The 12,873-nt window shown below is 32.0% G+C and overlaps 8 protein-coding genes across 8 annotated transcripts, besides 1 other annotated feature; 4 read left to right on the top strand and 4 right to left on the bottom strand.

Moving 5' to 3' along the window:
* Window positions 1–27: 27 nt before the first annotated feature.
* Window positions 28–672, top strand: TVAGG3_1048820 (uncharacterized protein; the record flags this gene model as incomplete). Its single annotated transcript, XM_001325457.1, has 1 exon — window positions 28–672. The coding sequence occupies one exon, from the start codon at window positions 28–30 to the stop codon at window positions 670–672; it is 645 nt and encodes a 214-aa protein (XP_001325492.1).
* A 265-nt stretch (window positions 673–937) lies between these two features.
* TVAGG3_1048810 (translational elongation) lies at window positions 938–1,303 on the top strand (the record flags this gene model as incomplete). The annotated part of the gene is made up of 1 exon (XM_001325458.2): window positions 948–1,265. One exon carries the CDS (start codon window positions 948–950, stop codon window positions 1,263–1,265), a length of 318 nt encoding a protein of 105 aa, XP_001325493.1.
* Window positions 1,304–2,163: 860 nt separating this feature from the next.
* Window positions 2,164–2,615, bottom strand: TVAGG3_1048800 (structural constituent of ribosome; the record flags this gene model as incomplete). Its single annotated transcript, XM_001325459.2, has 1 exon — window positions 2,211–2,594. The coding sequence occupies one exon, from the start codon at window positions 2,592–2,594 to the stop codon at window positions 2,211–2,213; it is 384 nt and encodes a 127-aa protein (XP_001325494.1).
* Window positions 2,616–2,967: 352 nt separating this feature from the next.
* On the top strand, window positions 2,968–3,662 carry TVAGG3_1048790 (uncharacterized protein; the record flags this gene model as incomplete). Its single annotated transcript, XM_001325460.2, has 1 exon — window positions 2,984–3,649. One exon carries the CDS (start codon window positions 2,984–2,986, stop codon window positions 3,647–3,649), a length of 666 nt encoding a protein of 221 aa, XP_001325495.2.
* Window positions 3,663–3,931: 269 nt separating this feature from the next.
* On the top strand, window positions 3,932–5,512 carry TVAGG3_1048780 (transcription initiation from RNA polymerase II promoter; the record flags this gene model as incomplete). Its single annotated transcript, XM_001325461.1, has 1 exon — window positions 3,932–5,512. One exon carries the CDS (start codon window positions 3,932–3,934, stop codon window positions 5,510–5,512), a length of 1,581 nt encoding a protein of 526 aa, XP_001325496.1.
* An 83-nt stretch (window positions 5,513–5,595) lies between these two features.
* Window positions 5,596–6,332, bottom strand: TVAGG3_1048770 (uncharacterized protein; the record flags this gene model as incomplete). Its single annotated transcript, XM_001325462.1, has 1 exon — window positions 5,677–6,318. One exon carries the CDS (start codon window positions 6,316–6,318, stop codon window positions 5,677–5,679), a length of 642 nt encoding a protein of 213 aa, XP_001325497.1.
* A 61-nt stretch (window positions 6,333–6,393) lies between these two features.
* TVAGG3_1048760 (uncharacterized protein) lies at window positions 6,394–9,302 on the bottom strand (the record flags this gene model as incomplete). Its single annotated transcript, XM_001325463.2, has 1 exon — window positions 8,586–9,008. One exon carries the CDS (start codon window positions 9,006–9,008, stop codon window positions 8,586–8,588), a length of 423 nt encoding a protein of 140 aa, XP_001325498.1.
* Window positions 9,303–9,358: 56 nt separating this feature from the next.
* TVAGG3_1048750 (protein kinase-like (PK-like) family) lies at window positions 9,359–10,898 on the bottom strand (the record flags this gene model as incomplete). The annotated part of the gene is made up of 1 exon (XM_001325464.1): window positions 10,123–10,392. The coding sequence occupies one exon, from the start codon at window positions 10,390–10,392 to the stop codon at window positions 10,123–10,125; it is 270 nt and encodes an 89-aa protein (XP_001325499.1).
* A 76-nt stretch (window positions 10,899–10,974) lies between these two features.
* Window positions 10,975–12,734: a mobile genetic element.
* Window positions 12,735–12,873: the final 139 nt, after the last annotated feature.

The raw sequence follows: 12,873 nt of genomic DNA, 5'->3' as shown, positions 1-12,873 counted from the left end.
ATAAATGTCACTTTTTTATCCGAAAAAATGGGTTGCACAAAGATGTTGAGTGGAGCATCATTTGCACTAATTACAATTCTGTCAATTGGAGTTGTGAGCGCAATGACTGGATATGTTATTTATTTCCTGTTAAAATCAAATATTAAAGTATCCGAACCAAAAATTATTACATTTTCATGCATAGCACTTGCATTTTCTCTTGTGTTCTTCCTTATATGCATTATCATTCCATGTTTTAATGTCAGACGCCTTAAAATGGCAACATCTTATTTGTATATTGTTTACGCGCTATTTCTCATTGCAACTGTTATAGTTCTATACATGTTTAGGATGAAATTTAAGAAAATTTTTGATGATACTTATGAAAAAGATCCAAAACTTTTTCCATGCCAATTCTTATTCCCCTACAGTGGTTGTGGTGGTCAGAACGATACAATATCCTGCCCCGCCAAGGAAGGACATCAGAAAGACGAAACTAAATGCAAAGATGCGTTTATCAAGAAAATTGATCACAGAATGTTGGTGTTCTCCATTGTTATGATTGCTATTGTTGTTTTACTTATTTTCGGAATTATTGTTGCATTCTATATCGCATGTCAATCATATACTGATTCCGAAATTGGTGTTAGATTAACAGCTACTCAAATGACATCTCTTACTTATGGTTGGTAATATCTTTCATTGTTTTTTTTACAGTAAAAATTATCTCAATTCGGATTTTAGAGTCGTGCCATTGACATTTTAATTCTATTAATTTAATAAAAACTTGCTGTCTATTTGAAAGACTTAGGATTTTCAATTATTTTTATCGATTAAAAAAATTATAAAAATATCGGTTGGATTTATAAATTATTAAGATTTATATGAGTTGTACATTATTATTCCACTCATATTAGTCTAAAAACCATCATCTATTTTTCTTTGACGGTTTTGGCTGGCCTTTTGCAATGAAGTACATTGCTGCTTATCTTCTTTCAGTTGCTGCTGGTAATGCTAAGCCAACACAAGAACAGGTCAAGAAGATCCTCGAGGCCGCCGGTGTTGAAGTTGATGCTGCTCAACTTGAACAAGTTATCACAAAGATGAACGAAAAGTCTGTTGAAGAGCTCGTCGAGACAGGCAAGAATGAAATGGGCAAGGTTGGTGGTGCCGCCCCAGCCCATGCTGGTTCTGCTCCAGCTGCCGCTGCTGCCGAAGCTCCAAAGGAGGAAGCCAAGGAAGAAGAGGTTGTTCAACTTGGTGTTGGTGATATGTTCGACTTTTAAATATAAATTGCCTTTAAATTTATTTTTATCAAAAAAGAAAAAATGAAAAAATTTAATTTCAAATGAATCCAAAAATGAAATATCTAATATCGATACTTTAGAATTTGACATTCGAATTCCTATACATCGACCTAGAAATTATTAGGAATCATACTTGATATTTGATATTTTCTGAATTTTGCTTTTTTTTTACTTTTTAATGAATAACACTTGATTGTCCTATAAGTATAAATGGCCTATGAGTAATATGTTTCAATTTTCCCTGAGTAGGTGCCAAAAGTGCTTACTCTTAAACAACCGTCGGATTTCCGGGTGAAATCGTGACACACTTTCGTCTTTCGTAGGCGGTGGTGGTTGTTACAAAAGGTAACTTCGAATGTAGCGTGAAATCTGCAAAAAAAATTCTGAAATTTGAATGGATAACACAAAAATTGAATAGTTTACGTCAATAAAAAAGAGAAAAATGAAGCCAATGTGTCTCGAACCTAGGACTTAGAGCAGCAATCCCACTGTTTATCACATTACACTACATGCATCTCTCACCTCAGTGAATGAGATCAACTATATGATAACTTTTCCCCCATTATATTCTTGTGGAAAAGTGACAAATAGCAACTTTGACCCTCTCTCTTTTTTTTTACTTTTTAATGAATAACACTTGATTGTCCTATAAGTATAAATGGCCTATGAGTAATATGTTTCAATTTTCCCTTGTTGATAATTTTTTTTGATCAAATAAGGAAATTAGGTTGATGAGTCTTTGTAAATAAGCTCACATCCATATTTTAAAGCATTTGTTACAGTGAATTGTCGGAAATTAATTTCGATATCATTTTGGAAAAATTATTAACCAGGATAGAATAAAAGTCAATAGTAAATCTAAAATAGTTAGTTGTAGTTGAATTAAAAATGGCTATATATCCCAATATATTTAGTAAAAAGGTTTTACTGAGCTAGATCGAAAGCAGCACGGAAAGCATTGAGCTCTTCTGTCTCGACCTTGCCGTAGCCAATGATAGCGCAGGCGCCGCAGTTCATCTGGCGGCGGACGGAGCCGTCAGCCTTAAGATGTGTGAGGCCAAGAGCTCTGCCGAGGAGTTCCTTCTTCTCAACAGCCTGGAGCTTGACGTTGTGCTTCTTGCAAAGGCCAGCAACGAGGTTCTTGTAGTCCTTGTTTTCTGTATCATCAGCAAGAAGAACAAGCTGAACCTTGTCCTTAAGGATAGCCTTGATTGTGCACTTGATGCCCTTAGCAACTGTTCCGGAAAGATTGATTTGGTGGAGACCAGCCTCGATGACCTGGTTATTGGTAGCACCTTCTTGAGACATAAGATGAAAAGGAAGACCAAAACCGCCATCGAGTTTACAAAAATCGTCAATTCGAAGTTGGTCTGATTTTTGTTTCTTATGAATCCTATAATTACGTATATTAAAATTTTGCTCTCATTGTTCTCTATTTGTAAGAAATTATTTTCGATAAAAATTAAAATTCAAATTTGGGCAAAATGATTTCCAGAATACGAATATACTCATTGAACTTGTTGTGGATTTTATAAATACATATAAGATTACAAAAAAATATCAGAGTCATTTGGCATCAGACACCTCTTTTCCATTTGAAACAGCACCCATATATGTAGCTCTGCAAAATCGATAAATCGCCGCGCAAACCAGAAGTAAGATTTTATTCATTATACAAAAGTGACAAGTGGGGTGCAATGAGTGAATATCAAAATTCCTCAGCAATCACTATTGGTAAACCTAATACATATAATATCCAGGATGACAGAATCGGATCTATCGGTCCATTGGATTTTAGTACGCTAAAATATTGGTATGAGTCCGGTATGATTGATAATAATGCCAATATTTTAGATGGCAATACGGGCCAAACTATGCAAATAACAAAAATATTAGAAGAGTCTACGCAGACAGCTTCTCCAATGCCAAATTGGTTTTTATGGACAACAAATCAAACGCCTTTTAACAATATGTTCGCACGTGTAAATAAATGCTTCGTTTCAAAGCAATCCCTTACGGATTTTAAGATTGCAAATACGCAATTTTCATTCGGTTCTGTTCAAGATTATGAATTGTTCTTAGAGCAAGAAATTGAAATATCACCTGCGGTAAAGAAGTTTAATATTAATAAGTTAGCACAACCATTTGCCCAATGGGTTTATAAAACATTTACAGATCTTCATACTGATATTACTCCCGAGGAAGTTTTAGATTTTATTCTAAATCCAAATCCTGATTATTGTAGATCTGTAATTAATTCGAGAGTTAAGCCAGAATCCGTTGCAAATAAGTTTTTCTCTGTTTATAATCAATGGCGTGTCTATATTCCTTGTTTTGTTGAAAATGTCCAACAAAATAACTAACTATGTATTTATTCCATGTCAATAAACTGTATTGTAATATTAACTGAATCATATTTTTTCATATATCAAAGTTATAGGTTTAATTCATGTTGCGATAACTACCCTGTGATCTCATGAGTATTTAGAATGTTTATTGTTATTAGATTCTAATTAATTTGATTTTCAAAAATCTAAATTCTTCAAACCACGGAACTTAGATAATAAAATTTTGATCTGTTGTCCTCGTTTGCTTTATAGATTGGGTATCATGAAATTTAGTAATTTAGGAAAAAAACCAAAAATATGAAACAAGCAAAATCCTCAGCGAAGCCATCAAAGAAAGAAATGCCAATTGATATTCTAACTTCGCTGGGGTATATCAAAGAAAAGATTCCTCGTGCTGCTTCTGTTCCATTAAATAGGTGGGCTTTGGAATTGTTTTTTGAATTCCAAAGGTCAGACTCTGTAAACGTAGTATATACGGCAGATCATTTAGAACATGGATTTGTTGTAATAGCAAATGGATCTAAGATTCCAGGACTTGAAGATCTTTCTAAAATTCTCGATCAATGTTTCATCTTTGTTTTCACAGACATTCTTGTTAGCGATGGAAAGAAGCGCGCAAATGAATTCATTTCACGTCAAATGAAATTTACAAGTCCAAAAATTAGTGAAGAACTTGTACCATTATTGATGGAAGTCGAGCCTCAAAACATCGATTCCATTCCTGAAATACTAGAATACAACTTAATGCCTACGCCTAAAGACCTCCAACCCGAGTTTTACACAAATCTTAATAAATTTGCAAATGAATGCAAAGTCTCTGGCGCAATTTTCCTTCTTCGCCGCTATTTCCACGATAGAATGCCTCGCCCGTCTGTTTTGCATCAAACAAACTCAGGATACAATCGTCCATTAGATGTTATTTTCAGATCAGACAAAAGGAAGCCATTTTTTGATGAACTGAAAGAAGAAGTTCAATACAATCAGAACCAGATCCAAACAAAGAAGGTTACAGCTAACAAACAGCTTCTTCCAACGTTAACTTCTTTAACAGTTCCAGAATTCGCCCAAATGTGTGCAACTAATGCATATTCAGGGCTATCAGCGTTTTCTGTTGATCAACAGCTTTATCTCTTTAAGAATGGACAAGATGCAAAGGTTATTTATACAATGGATGATGAAATTACTTCAATTTCATTTTCAACATACGGAAACTTTATACTAGCAGGAGATAATGTTGGAAATATTGTAGTAATTAACACAGATACCTTAGAATCCCAAAAATTCAAGCAATTAAATTCGATGATATCAACCAGTTGTTTTACTCCAAAATTAGATACACAGTTTGCTGTTGGAACATTATCTGGACTTGTTGTTGTGTTTTCTACTTCTCAATTCAATCCATTAAGAGTTTTTACTTTGCATCAAGCTGGAATTGCATTTGTAAACATTCACCCTAATGGAGAATACGTTGCTAGTGGCTCTAGAGATGGAATCATCCGTCTTTGGTCGCTCACTCTCAGTGCATGCGTTAGAGTATTTTCAATTGATAAGAAAATTCCTATTTCTTCTAGATTTAGCCATAGTGGTGAACTCCTGATGGTTGTTTGCTCAAAAGGAGTGGTTTTGATCTTAGATCTTGGAACAAATCAGATAATTAGTCAATTAACGATAGAAGCACGTTTAGTTGATGCTGATTTCTCCGAAAAGGATACATATATAGCCATTGCTGATAATTCTGGAGGATTTTCGTTCTGGGATTCTTCAAATTTAGCTGGCGATCCATTGATTTCCCTAACAACAGAGGGGATTAGTACATTCTCTGTTAATTTTGTTGGTATGAATGAAATTAGATTATTTGGAATGCAAAAATCGCAATAAAATGTTTAATTTATCTTATTCCTTATAGAATTCAAAATTTAATTTGTTTGACTGGATATTTTTCTGTTTATTAGTTGTTTTAGCTCAGAAAAAAAAAAATTATTTCTCTAAATACTGAAATTTTATATGATAAAAAGAACAATAATATGAGGTAGTCATTCTGATTATTCATTTTTCTTCTTTTTCTTCTTTGTCTTATCTTGTTCTTCTTCTTCTTTGAGTAATTGCATTGCTTTCTTAAGGGTTTGATTATGAACGCATTTCTGTACTCTAGCAGAAACCAAATAAGCAAGAAGCATTGTTACTCCAAGGAAGCCCCAGCCGAATAATGTATCACCCCATGAATTTGGTTCAAGATCCATAGCATCAACGTCTTTATAGAATGAAAAGAACTTCCATTCTTTATTTGATGGATCGAATATATGTAAATTAATGGCTTGGCCATTGGCTACAACAAAATTAAAAAGTTTTGTATCTTCCCATTTGCCAGAGCATGAAGATGGTGGTTCTATAAATGGTGCTAACTCAATTTGAGCAATTTGTCTGTTTCCTTCAAAGATTTGAAAAGCAGATTTTGATTGGAAAATTGCTTGGTAATGTTTGACTGTTTTGTTTGTTTCTGTATCGATAAGTATTAAATGTGAAGCATTAGATTTTTCGATGTTTGTGACATTTAAACGAAATTGTTTATAACTAAGTTCACTCTTTTGAGGATCTGAAACATTTCCTAACCAGAATCCTTGCATTACGTATCTTATGTCAAGGCCACCAAATGAATATGCCAAAGAAAATAAAATCGAAAACATTGAAAAAAAAAATGGCAAAACTATTGAATTTAAAATTGATCAAAAAAAGATATGCTATTATTACCAGTCATGAATCAATCTCAAAAATAATATATAGGGGGCGACCATCATAAGAAAAATTTTTCGAAAAATAGGGGGTGTTAGTATACTCAACCCCCTCATTAATTATCGTTTCTAGAGGAATAGGAACAGAGGCCTTTTTTCAGGTAACCTTTAAGAAGTTTCCGAAAGAGTTTATGCTCATATAACCTCATTTCCAGGTAAATAGGGGGCATTGTTCTACTAAAAGTTTAGTTGCATACTGGCCTCGTTTCCTAAGAAACTTAATCAAGAGGCTATCTCAATAAGCCTTGACCAATAGGAATAGGATAAAGGAATATGTAATATTGAACTGCCGTAATCTTAAAGCAATAACCGATAGACACAAGCTCATCACTACTTGTTTGGTTGTTCAACGAATCTTTTTATATCATAGTACACTACGCGTATCTCATACCTCCATTCAATAGATGATTTACTCATAATTACATTTAAAACCCAAAAGTCGACATTTTTTTGAAAATATTATTCAGATTCAACGAAAATTTTCATTGATAATACAGGCATATAAAAGTTTCCAAGATGTAATTACTTGTCTTAACAAAAAAATTCATTCTCTTTCTATAATTTGAACAAAATTATGCAACCATCAGGATTTTCGTTCAGAAATCATGTTTCATTCCTCTATGTATATAAGAAATCATATTTTCTACGGAGAAAACTCCATTTTTTATATTTTTCCTAAATTTTAATTTTTTACTTCTTTTTAATTTCCTTTTATTAAGAGCACACTATCATCCTTGAAGGATTTTCAATTTTTGCATCACAACTACATTGTTGCATATTTTTACCATAACAATTCTTATCTATTGTTAACATTCACTAAATTCGTGCACACATTACTTTTTCATATATGAAAATACTGATAGCTTCTTAAATTTCCAATTGAATCTTTCCTTTTGTACATTTTGTTTGAAAATGTTTTTATTTTTCTGCATGAATATCTTAACACTTGGGACAAATATATATATCAAAACCAAACTAATAGATTCTAGGCTCAGATATTTTCAATTTTCTTCTTATTTATTCTCCAATGTGATTATATGAGAATTCTGATAAAACATTCTCGTATTATGCATGAGAAATATATTATGCATGAGAAATCAAATATATTACAGTCATCTTTCAATATGCAATGTTTATGGTAATACTTAAATTTTTATCTCTTTACACTAACTTTATTATGAAAGGCATATTACAATGTTAAATTCACATCAAAATAGTGCAAAACGTATCTTATATTAATTCCAGACTTCAAAATATTTAATGAAATTTAATTTCCTTCAAAAATTAGAATAACCATTTCAAATTAAGAAAGCAAAATTATAAAGTAGCAATACGGGTTCATTTGTCTTTGATAATAATAACAAATATTGATTTAATAAACAATTGAACTTATTAATTTTCGAGTAAAGATAAAATTATTCGAGAAAATTAATAAGTTCGTCATCTTCTATTAATTTTCACATGTTTTAGAATGGATAATCTCAATGCAACAATAATATTGGATAAAAAATTCGACGAGTAATGGTTTTGCTTGAAAAGCGTATGAGCATTATTTGAATTAATGTATATAATACAAATGTGGTTACTTATATTTATGCTCGGAAGAAAGTATAATGCTGCATTATAGAAGGTAGGCTAAAGAACCTAAATGCATGTTTCGGTATTATTGATTACTTATTCCATAAGAGTGATGGTAAATCCTATTCCTGTTTGTCAAGGCTTATTGAGATAGCCTCTTGATTAAGTTTCTTAGGAAACGAGGCCAGTATGCAACTAAACTTTTAGTAGAACAATGCCCCCTATTTACCTGGAAATGAGGTTATATGAGCATAAACTCTTTCGGAAACTTCTTAAAGGTTACCTGAAAAAAGGCCTCTGTTCCTATTCCTCTAGAAACGATAATTAATGAGGGGTTTGAGTATACTAACACCCCCTATTTTTCGAAAAATTTTTCTTATGATGCTCGCCCCCATAGATTTCGTATGAAATATCATCATGAATTTTCAGAAAAAGTTAATGAGATATGAGAAAGTTATTCTCTGTATCAGTAGATGCCATGGCATGATTATCATCGTAGGAATTCGAAATGTATAGATATGGAAATGATTTGGAAAATATTACATTACTTTTTAGTGATATTTTAAAAAACATATAAAATAAGATTACTTAGATCTACCTGGAGCAATAAATTGAAGTGGGGCCGCCCAGCTTGCTTCTGAAAGTGGCCATTGTAATTTCTGTTGCGTAAAGAAGATTGCGCTTGCTGGTTGAGCAACTCTAAATGCGCGAGCAAAATGTGGTACATCATCTGAAACAATTACAAAAGCTGAATTTGGTTGATTACTTAATAAGCAGCAAAGTTCGACGTAACAAAATTGAAGTGCATCCTCACCAACAAACATTTTCGATAAGCACATTCTCATGATTGTGCAAAGTGGCTGTGGAAGATCTGTATTTGGTGGCTGTAAAACAAGAAGAGATGTAGGACGATTTCCTCCCGTTTTTTCTAAGATCTGTTTCCATATTTCTAATGGCTTCTTGCTTTTGACTCTGCAATCCCAAACAACGTGCACAGGCTGACTCATATATTTCCTAAAAAAATAATTTTTAAACGTATGCAATAACTGAAATTGCATGTAATGATTTGTGTAGTATCTGTTCGGTTAGCTAGTAGTTTTTCTATATAATATTCAGCCAGAAATGTTAATGTCAAATCAAAATTAACAATGAATATGTTAATGATTGAATACGTTTAAGAGATGGTTTATTCTTAGTGGTTCAATAAGCAGGAGCTCGATTTTGAAAGATATAAAACAAAAATGGAAACAAATTGAGTGAAGCTAGTAGAAATAGGTTACCAATCGAAATGTGTATATGAAATAGATGCTGTGATGAGTATTTGAAAAATTTTGAAAATTTTTGAAATTACCAGATGCTTGAAAGCACTCATGACGGAATCAAGTGAAGCAATAAAATCAGGAGCTGAAGGTAATTTTGTAGTGAACATTGTTGGAGAAGAATAAGAACGAATAATCAGCCTATTCTATGAGAATTTTGAAGTTGATGGTGTGATTTGTCAATTGACTGATTTAACCATGGAGAAACGGTTTTGTGTAGAGACAAATCGGATGTAAAGTGGTCTTTTTTATCGAAATTTGTATTTTTATTTGTAGGCCCAACATTTGCTATGATATATATAGTTTTCAATTGACTTAAATTTGTAACTGCTTCCAAAAATAAAGGTTTAATTAGTTTTGAAGGAACAAATATCACAATATCTTTTAAAGCATATTTGTTTTAAAGAAATTTCTTTGAGTCTAATAAAAAATTATTTTTTACTCATTATGTTTAATTATCATCTGTTTCTCCAATTTGGATTTTTTGTTTGATGTAATTCATGAAAGCTGCGTTTTGATGTAAATTGGAACCAGCTCTTTCGATCTCATCCATCTTTTCTCCCAAATTCTCTGGCTCAAAATAGTTGAAAATTAAATTCATTTGCTTAGCAATTTCAAAGTTTTGCTGTGATTTGTTATGAAAAGTTGGGTTCAATGGATCATAAGAACGTGCGAACTCTTGGAATTCTCTTAACTGTTCAGGATCTTGTAAAATGTTTGAAGCGAAGTTAATAACTTCGATATATTGTTGTCATTTCCAATCAATGTTCTCTTCATTTTCCAAGATTGGTTTTAAGAGTTCTTAATATTTCGGACATTTTGGTTCTAAATATGGAATGCGTGTTGGAGTCTGAAGCCATTCACTAGCTGCAACTGAGATAAATGTTCTGGTCCAGCCGGTAATATCGTAAATGGTTCTATAAAGAACAACACCTTCACTGTATGAAAAACTTGGTCGATATGCAGCTGTTCCTCGAAGTTCAGTGCGTTCACTCTGCATAACTGAAGCTGGTGACGACATTCTAGACTGTCCAAAGTCGATAATGAAGGCTACACCATCAGCAGTGACCATAATATTCTTTGGATTGATGTCGCGATGGCAAATAATATGAGTTTCGTTAGTGTTGAGCTCTACAATTGTTTTGTATGATTAAATCAATGCTTTCATGAGGAAGAGATCGTAATTTGGAATGGAATGCAAATGCGTTTTATTGATTAAGTCATATAAAGTACATCCTGGTATATATTCATAGAGGATCCAAGCCAAGCCATTTGATTGAGGGTTGAAAGATCTAATTACCTTGCACGTTGAGCAAATATTTAAACTTCGTGAAATATTGGCTTCAAGTTGAAATTCCTGTGCTCCTCTTTCATTTATTGGTTCATTCTGAACTTTAAGGCAGTAATTTGTTCCATTAAATTGGATTGCAAATACTGTTCCGAATCCGCCTTGTTTAACACCAAACAAATTGCACTGGCGCCATTGTTCATTGCCGAATGCCTCTTCTAAAACTTTTATAAAGTTAGAGCGACGTAATATATTCGAAGCCATAAAAAAAAATGATAAAAAAAATTGACTACTTCACATAACTCATCTAGTCAAAAATTTTTGAAGTGAAATCACGAAGATATCAAATTTTCATTGTTTAATAATGGGGAGAAGCTTCCTAAACTTTTTAATCCCATAAATATGGTCATTATCTGGAATAAAGAGTTAAGCGTCATATGTCACTTTTTGTACTAAGGAAACATCGACTTTATGCGTTATGACTTTTCGATGAGGAAACAAGTGTTCACGTATTATAAACTTCCTTATTCCAATAAACCGACCCTAAACATAATTAATTCTAAGCATGATAATGGTCTCTTTTCTATGATAACCAAATCAATTTGGTTATCATAGTAAAGCACCAAAAACTGGAATAGGAATCGGCAATATGGAATCATGAAGCAACTCGGATAAAATAAATATGGAACATTCATACATCCATTCCCTATTTTTAACCATATTATATTTTCAAACAAAATTCTCGTACTATTTTCAATAAAATTTGCATAACCTTGTTATTACTCTTAGGCGAAAGATGATTTTAATGTTAATTTTATAGAAGAACTTTTAATGCATAATAAAATAACCATTTCCTATAAATTTAGACTTTAAACGGTGACAATAAACAAGCTTTAGTCTAGAAATTAATTTTCTACTACTATAAATGCATCTTTATCTTTAATTAGAAAAAAATTTATCAATTTTATTATCCAGATGAAAAAAGAAGTGACATATGATATTTTATCTAATTTAAAATCTTTTATTGATTGTTTTTAAAAACTTTGCATTTTGTATGAGTATTTCATGTTTAAATCAGTATAAATACGCAAAATACTTATGAAATTCCAGCTGTTATTCAGTACTATTCATTTTTCAGCAATCATTAACTGTGGAAGAGTATGGCAAACGTTCGATAATGATCATGTATACTCAGATCATCAAGAATGAATTAAAGTCAATGCAGGGAAATGGATAATCCGATTAAAAACCCAAAAAAGGAAAAAGATATTATATGAACGTCTCACAAATGGTTAGTACTAAGCTCTTTCCTGATGATTGAATATTCTTTCATATTTTTGTATATTGTAAGGAATTTTCTCCCCAAATATATAATACCTTCCTTATAAACGATCTACTTTCTTTGAATACAAGTATAATTTTACATTTTAGGAAAAAAATTTATTTTTTCAAATTTATCTTATAACAATAGAGATTTATATATGTGTGTGTCAATATAGGCTTTAGTGGTATAAAATTGGGTAGATTTTGTTTTATTTTGAGTAAAAAATTCAAAAAATACTACCTCATTTTGCGTGCAAAGGAATAGTCAGAGCTATTTAATAACATTTTACGAATGAACTATGGAATTACTATAACTTTTGAAGAAATTTCAAAGTTAATAGAAGATTGTATTTTAGAAATCAGCTAAAAGAATGATGTGCATGCATCAAGCGTTAAAGTATCCTAATCAGAATATAGTAATATACAATGATTAGCAAAGCAGATTTGAATCGGCAAGAAGAGTTGCTTAAAAAATCAGTTGAGTCTTCTCTAGTTTCCACACTGCCTATTCCTGTTTAAGTGCGGTTATTCCTATTCCAGTTTTTGGTGCTTTACTATGATAACCAAATTGATTTGGTTATCATAGAAAAGAGACCATTATCATGCTTAGAATTAATTATGTTTAGGGTCGGTTTATTGGAATAAGGAAGTTTATAATACGTGAACACTTGTTTCCTCATCGAAAAGTCATAACGCATAAAGTCGATGTTTCCTTAGTACAAAAAGTGACATATGACGCTTAACTCTTTATTCCAGATAATGACCATATTTATGGGATTAAAAAGTTTAGGAAGCTTCTCCCCAATAAGATGAGTTCATTAGAAGATCATTACAAATAGTAATAGATGTAAATGGAGCAAATTGTGTTCCAATATTTTATTTTTATTAACGCTTCAAGTAAATAAATGATAATGTAACAAATGATCTAGACAAGATATGCCT

Source organism: Trichomonas vaginalis, chromosome I, assembly GCF_026262505.1.
Source record: "Trichomonas vaginalis G3 chromosome I, whole genome shotgun sequence".
NCBI classification, from domain to species: domain Eukaryota; phylum Parabasalia; order Trichomonadida; family Trichomonadidae; genus Trichomonas; species Trichomonas vaginalis.
Note: the sequence above shows the minus strand (reverse complement) of the source record. Positions and strands in the feature narration are given on the sequence as shown.